Source organism: Meles meles, chromosome 1 (assembly GCF_922984935.1).
Source record: "Meles meles chromosome 1, mMelMel3.1 paternal haplotype, whole genome shotgun sequence".
Lineage (NCBI taxonomy): Eukaryota > Metazoa > Chordata > Mammalia > Carnivora > Mustelidae > Meles > Meles meles.
In genome coordinates this window covers 216,265,128-216,282,651 of record NC_060066.1, presented here as the reverse complement: position 1 = coordinate 216,282,651, position 17,524 = coordinate 216,265,128, and the positions used below count along the sequence as shown (strand labels likewise).

Below are 17,524 nucleotides of genomic sequence, written 5' to 3'. Positions count from 1 at the left end.
TTTATTTGATAGACAGAGATGATAAGCAGGCAGAGAGAGAGGGGGTAAGCAGGCTCCCTGTTGAGCAGAGAGCCCGATATGGGGCTCGATCCCAGGACCCTGGGATCATGACCTGAGCCGAAGGCAGAGGCTTAACCCACTGAGCCACCCAGGCGCCCCGCCCCTACATTTTTTAATGAAACCTAAAATTTCTCAGACTGAGTGAACTCCGGAATGCAGGTCTTTCAGAACCATTAAGGAGGGACATAGCTCCCGGCTGCCCTGCAATGAGACCACAGGCCGCAGCCTCAGACGCCCGCAGCCCGGGTCCGCCACGAGATTTGGCGTCACACTGAGAACAGAACTCGCAGCGACTCCCTCCCTGTCCTGTGGGACGTGTTTTCACACAAGTGGGCCGCAGGTTGGACACGCATCCTCCGGGGGCAGTTGCTCAGGGCGGGGCTCCGCAGTCCTTACCTTGTTCGTGGTGTAGCTGTCCCAGATGATCAGTTTGCCGTCCTGTGAGGCACTGACTAGAAGCCTGCAGGGGGAGGGCGGAAGACGACCGGTCAGTGCCCCAGCAGCACCACAGCTACCCCGAATCACAGAAGGGCAACGGGACAGACTACGAACACATGCTCCAGCGTCACATTCGTTTGAGGCAAAGCACACTGATTTATAAAAATATTAAAACGGTCTAATTGTTAGTTCAACTTTGAAAGCATGAAAGAAAATGCTCCCCTAAGTAGTAGTTCAGATTCAAGACTGCCTGCCTTCAAATGCAGATGAGATCACCAAAGCGACTCTCTGGTGAGCTAAGACAGGTTGATTTCCCTTTTTTCTCTTTTTTTAATTTTTAAAGATTTTTATGTATTTGACAGAGAGAGACAGTGCGTGCGAGAGTGAGCGCACAAGCATGGGGAGTGCCAGGCAGAGGGAGAGGGAGAAGCAGGCCCCCCCGCCGAGAGGAGAGCCCGATGTGGGACTCGATCCCTGGACCCATGATCATGACCTGAGCCAAAGGCAGTTACTTAACTGACTGAGACACCCAGGAGCCCCAACAGGTTGATTTCTTTTAACTGCTTATGTTTGGTTTTTATTCGTTATAAATCAAATTTTAGACATATAGATCTCTTAGAACCAAAGCTGGCAGAAAATATTTAGTATACAACTTTGTATTCCATTTGATATGCAGAAAGCTTAGATAGTAAAGAATAATCAGCTTTTAGATATTCCAAATTTATGAGACATTTCTCACCAAAAAGAAAATGAAACAAAAATCTTGCGAATTCCCCAGACTGAGCTAAATCGGGAGTTTGGGTCTCCTGGAGACATCAAGGAGGCACTTCACCTCCCACCTGCTTTGCAAAGAGACGATGAACTACAGGAGAATCGTGTCTGTCCTGCCGAAGAGAACAGCTCACTGTCCTAAATTCGCGGCACGATTATTTTCTTGCTTTGGTTAATGGCTACGTTTGGAACCCTGGGTTGGAAAGGTACTCACTCTGTCTTTACTTGCAGAATTAAGACAGGACACTGCAGAAGGAGAGCATGACTAACGGGCAAAGGGACCGAGCAACTCTGGGAATCACAGCTGCTCAGAAGATACCCTAAGAACTGTCCTCAGAAGGTGGTATTTTCGAGGAATGCCAAGAAGGCTCTATTCATAATGCTGGGCAGACATACGCCACAGTATGGTAAATAATGAGATTGATTTTTTTTCTTCTTTCTTTTTTTAGGCAGAGCATTCCAGCAATGCCCCCAAGGGTGAGTTCAGATGCCGTACAGGTGCCGAGGACCCGTGTGCAGGGCCCTGCTTCCGACGGTCCCTCTTACCACAGGAGAGGACAGCAGCGGGGTCAGACCTGCGGGAGAAGGACCAGGTCTCCAGACTCCCCACGGGCCCAACCGCCCCAATGAAGGGGGACAGGTAGCCCCCAAGGGTCTTTAACCCTCTGCACTAGGACGCTCTAGAAACCTGGAAACAGGGTGATGTGGGAACAGGGCTGCATGGCCACCGCTCCAACAGATTTTTTAATTTATTTTTATTTTTTTAAAAAAGATTTTATTTATTTATTAGACAGAGAGAGACACAGCGAGAGAGGGAACACACGCGGGGGGAGTGGGAGAGGAGAAGCAGTCTTCCTGGCGAGCAGGGAGCCCAGTGCAGGGCTCCATCCCAGGACCCTGGGATCCTGACCTGAGCCGAAGGCAGACACTTAACGACTGAGCCACCTAGGCGCCCGCCGGATTTTTAATTTAAAGATTTCAATCAAACACAGGTTTTGACCATTTCAGCCAAGAGCCTATCTGACTTAACTAACTGATCAAAACCTGGAGGTAATACTGAGTCAAGACATTCTGCCAACTGCGATATTTCCCACCAAATCCTACGTCCTGACGCGGAGTCAACGAGTCTGTTTCCGCGCCGCACTGCCAGGTTCATCCCAGAAGCAAGCGCAGAGCAGGGCGAACCTGACCGCTCTCCAGATGCACTTTCTTAAAGCAAAGCCCTGCACCCAGGTTCAGGAACAAACCTATTAGGCTCGTAAAGCTATCTCCTTCCACATGACAGAGTAAGGTTCAGTCTGCTGCGCAAGCTCTGGTTGGCCCTTTACACGGGCTTTGATGGAAAATCCAAGCCAACGTAAAGAAGCTCGTCCTCCAGGAGGGTCACCCTTAGAAAAGTCTCCTGGTCAGAGAGCTTAGTATTTGCTGACTCACGCAGGGCTAGAGAAACGTTAAGCTGCCCGATGATCCCCCGGAAGGTGAGAGAGGACACTTCTTGATCCGAGACAGGACAACTGCGGGAGAACTGCGTTCATTCGGGCGGAGAGCCTCCAGCGACTGCTGGGGCTGTTCCTGTGAGGCACGGCCCACCCAGAACAGAGGCCGGAGCCAGCACAGAAGCGAGGCTCCAGGGAGCTGAGGACAGAGGTTGAAGAGAGGCCCGCATCCAAATGCCTCCGGCCCCTCGTCTGCTTGGAGGAGGGAGCGCTCTCAGGCCTAGTGGGGCCAACTGTGTTTGACTCTCAATTATAGTGAGAGTTCAGAAGAACTTAGGGGAGAAAAAGTTTCACTTTAACTCACGTAACTGAAAGACACCCTCAAATGTTGTAAAAGGTACAATTTAAGTATAAAGGAACATATTCTGTTGATAAACATAAATGTATATGTAATACACACTGATACGCACACACGCACAGGCCTCTCATTGTGGGCTCTCCTACAGTTCTGAAAACTAAACGGCTAATCAGCACAACAGCTTGAGAACATCTATAAACTACACAAACACGGTCAGATAACTGGAAATCATGAATTAGCCTTGAATCATGAAGAACAAATATTCTGGACTTCAAAAAGACAAAAATTTACCGACTCAGAAAATACAGCTATCCAGAAAAAGAGAGTATCTGAGGCTCGGAATAGCAGAGATCCTCCTTAATATCATTTTTTGTTTTCTTTTGTTTGTGATTACAGACTAGGGCCCCCAGAAGGACCCTGTGAAACCCAACTGCGCAGTTTCAAAGGCAGTTATGAAACAATGCCACCGCCCCAAGCAGAAAACAGAACAAGACCACAGCACCCCCCAGCCTCCCACACCGTCTTTCATGTCACCGCTTCTTCAAGGGGTGACCAGGAACCTGAATCTGGTGCTGCTCACTCATGCCTTGCTTCTCCTCCTTCTAGCTCTGAGGCTCTCAAAGCACAGCGTGTCTGAACCAGACGGAACACGAAGCTCACACACGGTGACTGCGGGAAGCTGGTCTGGTGTCCACCTGCCCTCCTGCCTCACCTTGAGCCCCAGTCCTCATTCCCACTGCTGCTTGCAGGGTGATCTGGTGCTCCCAGGGACCCTTAGGACAAGAGATGTGTCCCTTCTGCAACTCCCCTAACTATAGCCTGGCTGTTGCAGGAGAGCGAATGGCTTAGGAAGCCTCGACCACGACTGGCTCCGAGGACCAGGCTCCAAGTGCTGGACTCCTGAGTGCCAGGTTCTGAGCACAGCCTGGCTGCAGCGTCTATCAAGTGTCCTATCCCGGAAGGACACTGCTGTTCCTACAGATGGAGGAAAGGCCCTGGAGGCAATGTACCATTTGGTTACTGTCTACTTTCGATAACAAAGTCCAAGGTGGACTGATTAGCAAGGGCATTTTTCTTGCTTTCCCCTTTCTTAGTCTTTCTGATTATTGCCATCATTAAAATGATCGAAGTTAGCTCTCATTTGCATTTGAAATTGTACAGAACAGCGTATAGAACAAACTAAAGATAGATTCTTTTGTTCTGTAGCTGTTTACACTCTGAAGCAGACAATTTCAGGAACAAAGAGAAAACCAAGCAATTCCTCTCTGACACACAAAATCATGCTCCTCGAAGAAAGGCTCTTCGAGAACCACGCGTCAGGTGTCTGGGAGAGCGCGCTGCAGCCACCAAGTCACGAGCATGCGACTTAATGGTTCAGGTGGGGAAGACAGAAGAGACAAACTCTCCAGCAGCCTCCAAAAGACACAGTCCAACAGATTTCGCTCTAGTGAAGCTGCCGGAGAGGGGAGGGGAAGGAAGGACCCAGGACATGATGGCGATGAGCCACCCAGAGTGGAAAAGTCCAAATAAGGGGCAGAAATTCAAGTAGAATAAATGAGTGCCCAAGGGGCACTTTCTTGTTGGGATGACAGGTAAAAGGGAGGCAGGGCAGCAGCTAAGACACGCACTTCCACACGCCTCCCGTGGGCTCCCAGAAAATCAGCAGCAAATCTGTCCACAGCACTTAGGGTGTTTTAGTCGCTGCCGTAAGGCTCAACACACTGCATCTTCCCCACATGGCAGCTTCACAGGGTGTGATCCCTGAGCCAGGACGCCGAAACCGAGTTCTGCGGAACAGGCTGCAAAGGCAAGGAGCCCTGGCACAGAGAAGTTGGGTGACCTCCCCCAGGTCACACAGGCACGGAACAGTGGAGCTGGGAGAGCCAAGGTCGGGGCGGGGGTCAGAGCTCACACAAACGTGAGGAGGGCACCGAAGCAGCGACAGGGCGCCATCAGCCCAGTGAGTGGAAATGTCTACAGGGAGCGCGCTTGTCTCACTCTGTCTTTACAAGTAACAGCAGGTGAGTTCAGGTTGTTTTTCCTCAGAAAAACAGAACAACCCTTGAGCGTCTCAAACACTGTTTTGCTCCTGCTCCCACACACCTGGAATCCGTGCCCCAGTGCATGGCATAAATTTTGGCCAAGTGCCCCCTCAGCGTTCTCCTGGTGCGCATCTGGATTCTTCCCACAGGGTCGATGTTGTTTGTGATCTTAAAAAAATAAAAGTTACGGCAAATTAACAGTCGGTCATGGAATGACCTCCCAAGACCTCCTCCCTCACCCTCCCCCGCAGCCCCACCGCCCTTGTTCTGGCCGCGCCGCTCACCCACGGTGCTGTGCCCACCGTGCCAGTCCCCCGCAGTCCCCCGCAGCTCTCCACTGCGCTGCGGCTGCGGCATCTACCTCTTTTTCGCGGTCTGTATGAAGTCCGTCGCGACCTGCTCTTCAACACCTGCTCCCCCAGCCCCTCTCCCCAGAATGTGCACACACAGGCTGGCCCACAGGTGCGCTGACCTCCCCGGAGCCTGTCCCTCTCCCCCCCAACTGCTCATCCAGGCCCGGCTCGGCCTGTCCCTCAGTCCTCATGGGCCTGCTCTCCTTCCAGATCATAGTCCCGTCAGCCCCCGTCACACTGAACACAGGCCCGCGGCTCACACACTGTCCCCAGTGACCAGGCTGGGCAATGATCTGGACCACGGTCAGCAGCGACTAGAAATGTGGCTGCTTATGGCCCAGAACTGGAAGTGCAGACCTGCAGATTCACTCCAACATGTAAAAACGGACCCTCACGATTCTGCGCTGACAGCTGAACTAAGTGTATCACAATAAGGTTTTTTGAAAAGATTTTATTTTTAAGTAATCTCTACTAAAATCCCCAACATGGGGCTCAAACTTACAACCCCGAGATCAGGAACTGCATGTACTGTTGACTGAGCCAGCCAGGAGCCTCAATGATGGGTTTAAAAAATGTACAGTCCCAAAGTATTTGAAATTTATCTGAGAATTCAAATTTAGGAATTCTATGCAGTAGAAGTTTCTCTTTAACTTACTGTTTAACCCCAACGAAAGCGCATCCCCTAAAGCAGCGGGACAAGGTAAAACCTTGAATCATCCTCAGGAGAAGTATGAATATAATTTTTCGTTCACATTTCTATTTAATTCTTTAGACAAAAAATTTTTTCTTAATGAGATGAAACTCACCATTTTAAAGTGAACAGTTCCGGGGCGATCAGCACATTCCTACCTCTGAGCAACCACCACACCCCCCACTCCGGTCCCAGCAAGGGCCACCGCCCAGGACACAACCCCTCCACCTCTCCCCACCCTCCTTCCTAACTCCCGCAGAGCCTCATGAACTTCGGGCCCCTGGGATCTGCCCAGCCCGGACATTTCCCATCAGCGGGATCCACACCCCGTGACCCTGCACGTCTGCTGCTTTCACTGGGCATCACGTCTGAGGCTCGGCCACGCCGCCAATACGCCGTGAAGGCGTCTGTGTGACGGCTACGTGACCCTGCGCTGCGGGAGCCCGCACCGCACCACACACTCGTCCGTTCCTGGGACTGTCTGGAAGCAGCGGACGGGGCCGCCGCGGAGAACACGCGTCTGCGTGTACTCGTCCGAGCACCAGTCCTGGGGGGCATCTAGGAGCAGCGCCGCTGGCTCATCGTTTATGTGCCCGAACGGAGGATCTGCCCACCCGGAGACACTTATCTATCCCGCCCAGAGAAACCACGACCTCCCCAGCCTCCGCACGGAAAACGCTTCCAGCAGCGTGCCCGCCCTCGCTGGGGAGGAGCCCGAGCACAGCTCGTTCTCCAGGCGCCAAGTGCCGGCGGCCCCGAGCAGGGCCCGGGCCAGGCAGGCGGCTCTGTGCACAGGGTTCTTACCTGAGACAGAGTCGCATCCGCACACGCTTTTCTAGCATCCTAGGAAATAAGAGCGACAAAGTGGAAGTTAGTAACATCTCACGTGCATTCAATCCCAGGTCCTCACGCCCAAGTTTCGGAGCGCGTCGACAGACAGACAGGACGGACAGACAGAGGTAAAGGTGGACAGGAAGCGGGCGGCTTCCTCTCTCCGCCCCACTCCTCGAACGCAGTGCAGGGCTGCAGACCGTCCTGCGCTCCGTGCTCTGGGCTCTACTGAACGGAGCACAGCGGCACCCCATGCATGTGACAACCAGCACAACGCCCCTGGGACCCCAGAAATGGAGGCTGTGCTGGGAACGCCACACCGGAAGCCAGGTGGCACCTGAGAAACCGAGTCGGGCGCGGCCTCCTCTCCCGCCCAGCGAGGCTCCTGTACTTTCTCACAGGCCTGCTCGTGTACCTCGCGGTCTTTCCACCAGCCCAGGAGCCCTGGGGCCCAGAGAAAGACGTCCAGAAAGCACTGGATGTCCAGCCCGAAGAATTTTCCCTCCAGATCATGTTAGCGAAGGACTGTGCTTTGAAGCCAAACGATATCTGACGCTGAGCTCTATGAGGAAAGGGTCTGGAGTCAAGACAATCCAGTTCAGAAAGACTTTCTGGCTGCTGTACGTGCGACCTGCTTTCCTACCTAGAAAATGACCTTGTGAAGCAGCAGGTAAGAACCATGAAGGGACACTCTAAGGCTACCTAAGATGTTTTTATCGTTCCTAAGTGATCACACTTCCTCGGAAATACAGAAAATAGCCATATATTATGAAGGAAAATAGCGCAACGGCTTGGAAGGGGCAAAAACTTGAGTACAAGAGTAATTTCAAAGGAAATGATGACAAATTTGTAATAAGAAAAACGTTTCCATGACGCGGCCATCTGATTGTCAGAACGACAGCTGGCTGCGTGACAGCGTTTACACAGGCCCGCACCTCCGTGGGGGTGGGGAGCGCGTGTCCCAGGACGCTTGTTTTTTTGGAAGATTTTATTCATTTGACAGAGATCGCAAGGAGGCAGAGAGGCAGGCAGGCTCCCTGCTGAGCACAGAGCCCCATGTGGGGCCCGATCCCAGGACCCCGGGATCATGACCCGAGCTGAAGGCAGAGGCTTCCCCCACTGAGCCCCCCAGGCGCCCCCCAGGACACCGTTCTTTCAGGGCAAACTGCCTCACTACTAATTCATGAAGCTGGAGGGAATATTTATCAATTGGGAACGTGGAAACATACTCAAAGGCATTATTGTTATAAATGTGCCAAGGATCTAGATTTCAGATTCAGCTTTCATTATCCTATGAGAAGTCATTCTGCTTAATTAATTCTACTTAATGGATTAAATAATTAAAACACCAAAAATCATGTCATCAAGCATTTCTATGCCAGCACCTAAATTTGGGGTAAGGAGCAAGCCGAGGGAAGGTCCAGAGTACTTTAAACAGGGATTCTACCTGTCAACTACTGAGTTCAACGTTTATTTCTGAGTATCACTCTGACTGATGTTATCCATGGCCTTTAGTTATAAAAAAGAATAATGATGGGGCGCCTGGGTGGCTCAGTTGGTTAAGTGTCTGCCTTTGGCTCAGGCCATGCGGGATGGAGACCCACATCGGGCTCCTTGCTCGCTCGACAGGAGCCTGCTTCTCCCTCTACCTGCCACTCCCCCTGCTTGTGCTCTCGCTCTTTCTTTCTCTGACAAATATATGAATAAAAATCTTCATTTAAAAAAAAAAGAATATGAGAATTTTGTAAGTGGAAAAAATAAGCCATGGGACTTAGGCAACTTCACCTTGTATAGTGTACGAAGATCAACCTGGACTTTCACACTGTATTGTACAACAGACCGTGGTGATACTACTGGTAAACAGAGGAAAAGACATTTTATTTTATTTTTAAGATTTTATTTACTTATTTGATAGAGCGATCACAAGTAGGCCGAGAGGCAGGCAGAGAGAGAGGAGGAAGCAGTCTCCCCGCTGAGCAGAGAGCCCGATGCGGGGCTCGATCCCAGGACCCTAAGACCATGACCTGAGCCAAAGGCAGAGGCTTTAACCCACTGAGCCCCCCAAGCGCCCCCGGAAAAGCCACTTTATTTATTTATTTATTTTTAAAGATTTTATTTATTTATTTTACAGTGAGAGAGAGAGAGATCACAAGTAGGCAGAGGGGCAGGCAGAGAGAGAGGGGGAAGCAGGCTCCCTGCGGAGCAGAGAGCCCGATGCGGGGCTCGATCCCAGGACGCCGAGATCATGACCTGAGCCGAAGGCAGTGGCTTAACCCACTGAGCCACCCAGGCGCCCGGAAAAGCCACTCTAAAAACTAAACACAGAGAGCGCCAAGTCCGTCCTCATTCTAACCTATCAGTGCTTATGTCACCGGGTGCGGCATTTCTCAGAACCAGGAGAAAGTCGTCTTCCGGTGGAAGCGACCTCTGTAACCGCCTCATAAAACGGAAATGTCTGCTCGCTTCAGATTAATCTCCAACTGCGCGCGCAGGTGGGAACGCGCATAAAGGGTGTATTATTTAGTGCAAAGGCTTTCATGCCGGCTGCGATGAGCAACGCCAGTGGGGACAACAGGCCATCTCTTTTGTCCCCTTAAACCAGAGTACACCCAAACCTGTGATCACTCAGTTCCCCACACAGCAAGGGTTCTTCCTACTTGGACCCCAGGGGGAGCACCTGCTTGGCTCAGTCGCTGGACAGCGACACTGGGGACGGTCACTGCGCGGAGTCCTCTCGCCTGCATGGGTTGGTACAGTCGCTTTGTGAACAATTTGCTCCTGCACTTTCTGTTTTTCCTTAATTCCATCCATGAGCTCATGCACTTTAAGACAGGCCACTGTCTGATCAGCACCCCTCGGAGAGCCTGTGTCTCCTCACAATCTAAAGTGGGACGAGGGCACCTGAGTGGTTCGGTCAGCTCAGTTCAAGTCTTGTTCTCAGGCTTGTGAGTTCAAGCCCTGAGCTGGGCTCCACGCTGGCTGTAGAGCCCACAGGCACGCACGCCTGCATAAGTAACGGGATGACAAGGTCAGTCCATTGGGGTCTTTCAGCTTCAGAACAAATCTAAGAAAGCAAGGCCTCTTAGAATCATCTACTACTGCGTGTTTGATTCCCTATGCCCTGCGCTCTTTAACAAGTATGTATTCCCTGGGTAGTCAGGGGGAAAAAAGAGGGGCATTTTTTTTCTCTTTGAAAGAAAGTCTTCCCTTCCTGTTTGGTGTAATGGACTTTGCTGTCCGTCCCTGTGCTGTACAAAGAAACCGACCCCGACTCAGCTCCTGAGACTGGCCTGGACAGGGGGTAGACAGAAGGCCGCAGCTCAAGAGCTCGCCTCAGGATGTCCAGCGTGGGAGCGGCGAGCACGTGAAGACAGCAAGACAAACAGAGGCCTGTCATTCAGTGTATGACACACTGAGCTCTTGAAGCTTAGTTCAGAAAAGGAATGTGAAATAATAAAAAATACCTATTCTTAAAATTTTATTTATTTATTTTTAAGATTTTATTTATTTATTTGACAGACAGAGACCACGAGTAGGCAGAAAGGCAGGCAGAGAGGCAGGCAGAGAGAGAGGGGGAAGCAGGCTCCCCGCTGAGCAGAGAGCCCAATGCGGGGCTCGATCCCAGGACCCTGGGATCATGACCTGAGCCGAAGGCAGAGGCTTTAACCCACTGAGCCACCCAGGTGCCCCTAAATTTTTATTTTTAAAAGACTTTATTTTTGGGGTGTCTTGGGTGACTCAGTTGGTTAAGGGTCTGCCTTCAGCTCAGGTCATGATCTCAGGGTCCTGGGATCCAGGATCCAGTCCTGCATCGGGCTCCCTGCTCAGGGGGAAGCCTGCTTCTCCCTCTGCCCCTCCCCTCAATTTGTGTGTCCACATGCCTCTCAAATAAATAAAATCTTTTAAAAAAGAAATTAAAATAAAAATAAGAAAAAATAAGAGATTTTCTTTATTTTTCATTTTTTTTAGAGAGAGAGAGAGCATGAGAGACCATAAGCAGGGAAGGCAGAGAAGGAGGGAGGAACAGACTCCCTGCTGAGCAGGGAGCTCAATGCAGGGCTCGATCCAAGGACCACGACCTGAGCTGAAAGGAGATGCTTAACCAACAGAGCCATCTGGGCGCCCCAAAAGATTTTATTTTTAAGTCATCTCTGCACCCAACATGGGCCTCGAACTTGCAATCTCAAGGCCAAGAGTCACACCCCCCTGACTGTGCCAGCCAGGCACCCTCTATTCATACTTTCAAATCCCACAGGTGGTCACACGACAGCCCTGGCCCCTGGGAAGAGGCATGCAATTCACAATGAAGCGGAAAGAGACGCAACGTGAACACTTGGGCTTTGTTTTTTTTACCCAAAATTTCAATGTCTTTCCCCTATGCCATACAAAATTTCTTTCTTTCTTTTTTTAAAGGATTTCTTTAGCTGTTTGTCAGAGAGTGAGAGAGAGCAAAAGCAGGGGGAGCAGCAGGCAGAGGGAGAAGCAGGTTCCTCGCTGAGCAGGGACTGTGATGCGGGTCTCAGTCCTAGCACGCTGGGACCACGACCCGATCCAAAGGCAGACATCCAACCGATTGAGGCACCAGGCGTCCCCCCACAAACTTTCTTTATCTGATATGCACAGATCTGAACCCACGATGAACAACTTCTAAACAATAATTTGTAGCTATCAGAAAAAACAAAATTCTGAATTCTATATTCTGGAAAGTAGACAGGCAATGTTAAACAAATCCGATCAGAGCAAACCATTAAAAACACCAAGTCTTGCTTATTTTTATTGAGCTGTATCCAATCTTTTTATTTTTTTTAAGATTGGATTTATTCGAGACAAAAATAGAGAAGTGCGTGAGCATGAGGAGAGGGAGAAGGAGAAGCGGATTCCCTACTGAGCCAGGAGCCCAACACGGGGCTCTATCCCAGGACCCGGAGATCATGACCTGAGCTGAAGGCAGACGCTTCATCATCTGAGATGCCTAGGATGCCCTGTGTAGTTGATCTTTTAAATGTTGGGATTTGAAATTTGAAAGATACTTTGTATCCTCTTGGCTGTAGATCTTTAAAAATTCTGTTATCTTTCCTCAGGTGTAAGAAAAAAAGTTGGTTACCATGATGCTGATGCTTCTTTCCCCAGTCACCACTAAAGAACACGGACGGAGCTGGTCATCTGAAGGGGTTAAGGCTCCATCCTTAGCGCGGATAAATAAACTGCTGTTTAGACACACACTGAAAAAATGATGCTCTGAAGAGAGCTGGGCCGTAAGAAGCCTCTTCAAGTGGCCACGAATCTGTCTCAGTGTCCTAGAGGATGGGTTCTCTGGGGGTCGACCCCTCCTTGTCACTGTCTTCTTGTGGACAGTGTGAGAACGGGAACAAGTACTTGTATTTAATGTTTCTGTAGAAAATGTTCCTTACAAGTTCTGTCTTTCAACATGGGAGGAGGCAGAACTCATGGCTGCAGAACCCTCCCAGCCCTGCCTCTTCAGAAGCACGTGGGCGCTGCGGCCGGCCAGGCTGGGATCTAAAGCTGCAGAACTCTGGGCGCTACTGGTCGTACGCGGCGGCTCCGCTTCCTTCCACGAGATGTGTCACTCCCACTAGCAGCCTGTCAGAACTTGCAGGTGCCGGCGTCCGTCCCAGGACCCTTCTCTCGGACACCTTGGGCAGACCTGAGACACTTTCCCCTGCTGTTGCTAATACTTTTGTTCTTCAACAAGTTTCCTGTCAGGGAGTCTGGGGGGCTCAGTGGGTTAAATAAAGCCTCTGCCTTCGGCTCAGGTCATGATCCCAGGGTCCTGGGATCGAGCCCCACATCGGGGTCTCTGCTCAGTGCGGAGCCTGCTTCCCCCTCCCCCCCGCCTGTCTCTCTGCCTACTTGTGATCTCTGTCTGTCAAATAAATAAATAAAAAGTAAAATCTTAAAAAAAAAATAAACAAGGTTCCTGTCCTCAACTTAAGAGTCACAAGGGAGGGAAGCAGACACCACAGTCTACGCAGTGACCAAGAAGACGTCGTGAATGGGGAAAAAAAAAGTCATGAATGAATTCCCAAGATAAAGAAAAAATACAGAGAGAGATCTTTATAAATTCTATGGAAACATTTTTTGTATATTCAAATAATGACATACTGGAAAACAAAACCCTGAAAACCATCCTTAGGCCAAATATCTTGCTTCAGTGAAAATTCAGTTTTAATCCAAAATACTATGTAGTCATTCTGAAACCCACCTTTCCCAAAACAGATAACATCTTACCTGAAATCGGAATGATTTACAAACTAAGCTAAGCACACACATAGCTACATACCCTAATTTGGTTTTTCAGCTGCTCGGCCTCCTGCCGTAACTGGTCAAGTTCACTCATCTTCGGGTGCCGGTGCTCCTCAGTGCTACCTCAAGGAAACTGAGATCTGAAACAGAAACACAAGCATAAGGAAAATTAATAAACAATGGCTGAGTAGCTTAACAAAGCAGGTGAGAAAAGGGAACCGGCATTTTGAGAGCTGTTGTTTCATCGCAGGTCGGAGCGCTTCTCTTCAGCGCACACCAGAGCCTCGACATTTCTCCCAAGGGCCGGACCGGTCAGATGTGGTCAGTGCCGCCCACCACTCCGAAGACGGTGGTGGGATGAAAAAGCAAAAATGTTTAACACATTTTTGTTAAACATTTTTCCTGAAGGATCGGAGTCTCACTCTAAACCCAAGAGCGTACGACGGACGTGAGACGAGCTCACACGGGCCGCCAGGGAAGTCTGTTCAGGAGACGAGCAGAGTGGACAGCCCAGAACCTCAGCACCACGTCGATGCTCTTGAAACCAGGACCCCCTCCGCCGCCGCGCCCCACGCTGTCAGAATGTTTACACTGCAGTTCTGAAAGCACTCAGTGCGGCGGCCAGCAGGCTCTGGGCCTGGGGCGTCTCCCTCCCCCACCAACGGGGTCCCGGGCCACAGCAGCACTAACTTCAGCCTACAGGCACAGGCCGGATCAGGCTCGGGACAAACAGCCTCCTCAGACAGCATTCCTGAAACCACGCTCAAAACAAAGTCTCCCTGTTGGACCAGACGACCTTCCCAAGGGAGTGCGGTAACTGGGGATGTATTTCCGACCAAGAACATGACCGTCACACCAGTCATGGTTACAACCAACCTATCTCAAAGCTGAAGCGATAATTACTAACATCTCGATCGCCTAAGCGCACGGCGAGCGCCCATTCGCAAATACGGCTCATCAGAGGGCCTCACCGTCCTGTGCAAACCCACACTGGAGACGGTGTGCAAAAGCGACACGGTTGGTATGACATACACCAGATATTTAATTCGCAAGTTCTTTTCCTGAGACTGAAACCTATCTGGGGGAATCTGGAGGAGGCAAGAAGCGTACCTGTTCGAGTTCCCAGGCTAGTAAATCTTCCTATTCTGCACAAAAGCATTTAGGATAAATTTACGGTTTACATTACAGAACCTTGATGTAAACTTACTGATGAAAACAAAAAATATCTTTCCCAATAAGGAGTATCTTTAAAAAGCGTGTGTCTGAGTTCTTCGTTCTTGCTTTCAGCCGCGCTATCCACTCCCAGCTACAAAGACCCGCCAGGCAGGAGGCAGGGGCGAGAGGGGTGCGTGCAGGACCTCCAGGAAGCAAGCCCCGTGGCCAGTCCTGACCTTCAGGGACAGTCTGCAGAACCACCAGGAAAGGCCTTACAGGGACGGGACGGGGTGTGAAGGCACCCCTGGGAAGCGATACATGCTGACGCAGATTCAGAAATATTTCGGACCAAAATAGCTGTTTCTAAAGCCATTACTTTAAGTGGGAGCCGGAGCGCGTGGAAGGCTTCAAGAGACTTGGAGCCTCCCCGGCGAAAAGCCGCACTACCGAAGAAGCTCGAGGTGGAAGCGGCCGCCCTGCAGACACTTCACCCGACGCCACGGGCTAGTGCTCTCTCCGGTCCTCGCGGACAAACGCCTCAGAGCTGCAGCCTACGGACAGTAACGTATGCAACAGGGACAGCGCCAAGAGAAGAGGAGATCATTTCTAAAAGAGAAAGCTGGGAAGCTGGGATGACGTGTCCCCCGCGTTTGTGGACTGCCGCGTGCCGCCAGCCAGGACATCCTGCCGCCGCTCCCGCGCGGATCCGTGCTCCCCGCCGCGCACAGCCACAGGGCGCGGGGGGCTCTCACGCCCGCAGCAGCACCCCGCCCCGGGTCAGGGAACTGCTCGTGCTCTGCAAAGAAGCCCTTTTACTCAGGCCTTCCAAAACCAGTGCTGAAGAGAAGTAATAGCTAATGGTTGGCGTGGGGTAAACGGAACTGTTACTTTTACAAATAAATAAGAATTCTAAAAAGATGGGAGGGCGCCTGGGTAGCTCAGTCCGTCAAGCGTCCAACTGCAGGTATCAGCTCAGGTCATGGTCTTGGGGTCCTGAGATGGAGCCCCGCTCCGTGCTCAGCGGGGGGTCTGCTGGAGATGCTCTCTCCCTCTGCCTCTGCCCTGCCTCGCCTCCCACCTGCATGCATGCTCTCCCTCTCTAAAATAAATAAATAAATAAAATCTTCAATTACTGGGACGCCTGCGGGGCTCAGGCAGTTACGGGTCTGCCTTTGGCTCCAGTCATGATCCCAGGGTTCTGGGACCGAGTCCTGCGGGTCCCGCGTGGGGCTTCGGGCTCCTTGCTCAGCGAGGAGCCTGCTTCTCCTTCTGCCTGTTTCTGCCTGCTGTTCCCCCTGCTTGTGCTCCCTCTCTCTCTCTGACAAACAAATAAATAAAATCTTAAAAAAAAAAACTGTAATTGTTAGTTTTAGTCAACAAACATAACTTCTGATTTTAACTTCTACACTAAAAAGTTAAGGTTAATTTTTAAAGTAAGGACTAAAAACAGCAAACTCTTAGGACCTAGGTAAACAGGAAGTACTTTCTGAGATGCTGGGTCTTTAGATAAATGACCCAAATTATATTATTAGGTGGGATGACCCCTGAGATCTTAAGTTTAAGTATTTCTTTTTAGTTAGATGTTCTTTTTAAACATATTATAGAATATATACATGATAATCACCCAGCTATATTGTTCTAGAGAAATGAATTAATTGAAAACTCAGTGTCTGTATTTTTGTTTTACGATTTTACTTCATTGAGAGAGAGAAAAAGAGAGAGAGAGCACAGGTGGAGGGAAGGGGCAGAGGGAGAGGGATAAGCAGACGACTGTGGCCCGAGCCGAAGGCAGATGCTTCACCGACTGAGTCCTCCAAGTGCCCCCCCAAGTGTGTTTAAAACAAGAAGATCCGGGGCACCTGGGGGGCTCAGTGGGTTAAAGCCTCTGCCTTCGGCTCAGGTCATGATCTCAGGGTCCTGGGATCGAGTCCCACATCGGGCTTTCCACCTGGCGGGGAGCCTGCTTCCTCCTCTTTCTCTCTGCCTACTTGTGATCTCTGTCTGTCAAATAAATAAATAAAATCTTAAAAAAAAAAAAAAAGAGAATATCCATTTAATTCAGTTATCCCAAAAATTTCAGAAGCAATAATATCAATACTTGCTGGCTTGAATCTTCAGTCACAAGCAAAGAGAACAAAACCAGATCTATCTCTTTCCTCAGTAAGTATCATAAATGACTAATGCTTTGACTTACAGCTCCCTCTATCACCAGTGTCCGCATCTGAGTCTCAAGAGAGACTCAAAATCCATGTCTGTTCATTCTTAAGAGAAGAGGTATTCCTGTGGCTACTAGCAATAAAGACCAAAGTCCTTTCAGACCTATTTAATCCAGACAACTGGTCTGGTGAGAAAAAGTAACCTACGGTTAAGAATTTAAAAATCTTTTAAAATCACATTCTCTACTCTCCACGTCAAAGGTGTATTTTCTGAAATCGACTCTGGAAAAGAAGTTTTTTCACAGAGGGACAGACTTTCACTGCTGAAGGGGCACTCAGGGTGTCCAGCACACCGGCCTTACTGTCCCCGAGCGGGGGCCGCCCAGGACCGCCTTAATGAGAGGTGCGTGCGTACCCTCTGCTCGAAGCTAATGGGCACGCTCCTGGGGTCACAGCCTGGGTGTGGAAGGTCAGACGACAGCGCCACCACAGTCACTGCTGCCCCAGAGAGAACCTGGCGCCCATGGGCAAGGAGCGCTCACACTCAGATGCCGGCGGAACTAAGAGGAAGCAAGAAACTCCCGAACTCCTATAAATTAAAAGTTCACCCCAAATGCTCTTCTATGAGGATACAGTAAATGAAATAAACAAGGTACAGAACACTGTATGTGTGATGGCACGTTTCTCTCTGTGCTCAAAAAGGACAAACATCTACGCTAGCGTAAGCAATGGTTTTTCTGCACGCGGGGGAGAGCGCTAACGGCGGCTGTTCGCAGAGAACGAAGCAGGGGCGGCGGGCAGCTCCTCTCTTCCACACGACCTTTTCTACAGACAAGCATTTTGTCTTTTTAAAATAATGGTAACAGGTTATCTGGGCCCTGACACCAAGAAGCATTCACACTGTTTGTCCATACTTTTGGTTTAAAAAAAAAACCAACGTTTTTTGTTAAAACATAATGTGTTTGTTAA

General features: G+C 50.3%; 1 protein-coding gene across 4 annotated transcripts in view; it reads right to left on the bottom strand.

Moving 5' to 3' along the window:
• Window positions 1-17,524, bottom strand: part of GNB1 (G protein subunit beta 1) — an 86,359-nt gene that overhangs the window by 16,623 nt on the left and 52,212 nt on the right. For all 4 annotated transcript variants that reach the window (XM_046006895.1, XM_046006918.1, XM_046006912.1 and 1 more), the window contains exons 2-5: window positions 13,282-13,384; window positions 6,954-6,992; window positions 5,167-5,273; window positions 457-520 (exon numbers count right to left, since the gene is read on the bottom strand). In XM_046006895.1, coding sequence (XP_045862851.1) covers window positions 457-520; window positions 5,167-5,273; window positions 6,954-6,992; window positions 13,282-13,338 — 267 coding nt within the window. In that variant the 5' untranslated portion in view covers window positions 13,339-13,384. The remainder of the gene's footprint in view (window positions 1-456; window positions 521-5,166; window positions 5,274-6,953; window positions 6,993-13,281; window positions 13,385-17,524) is intronic.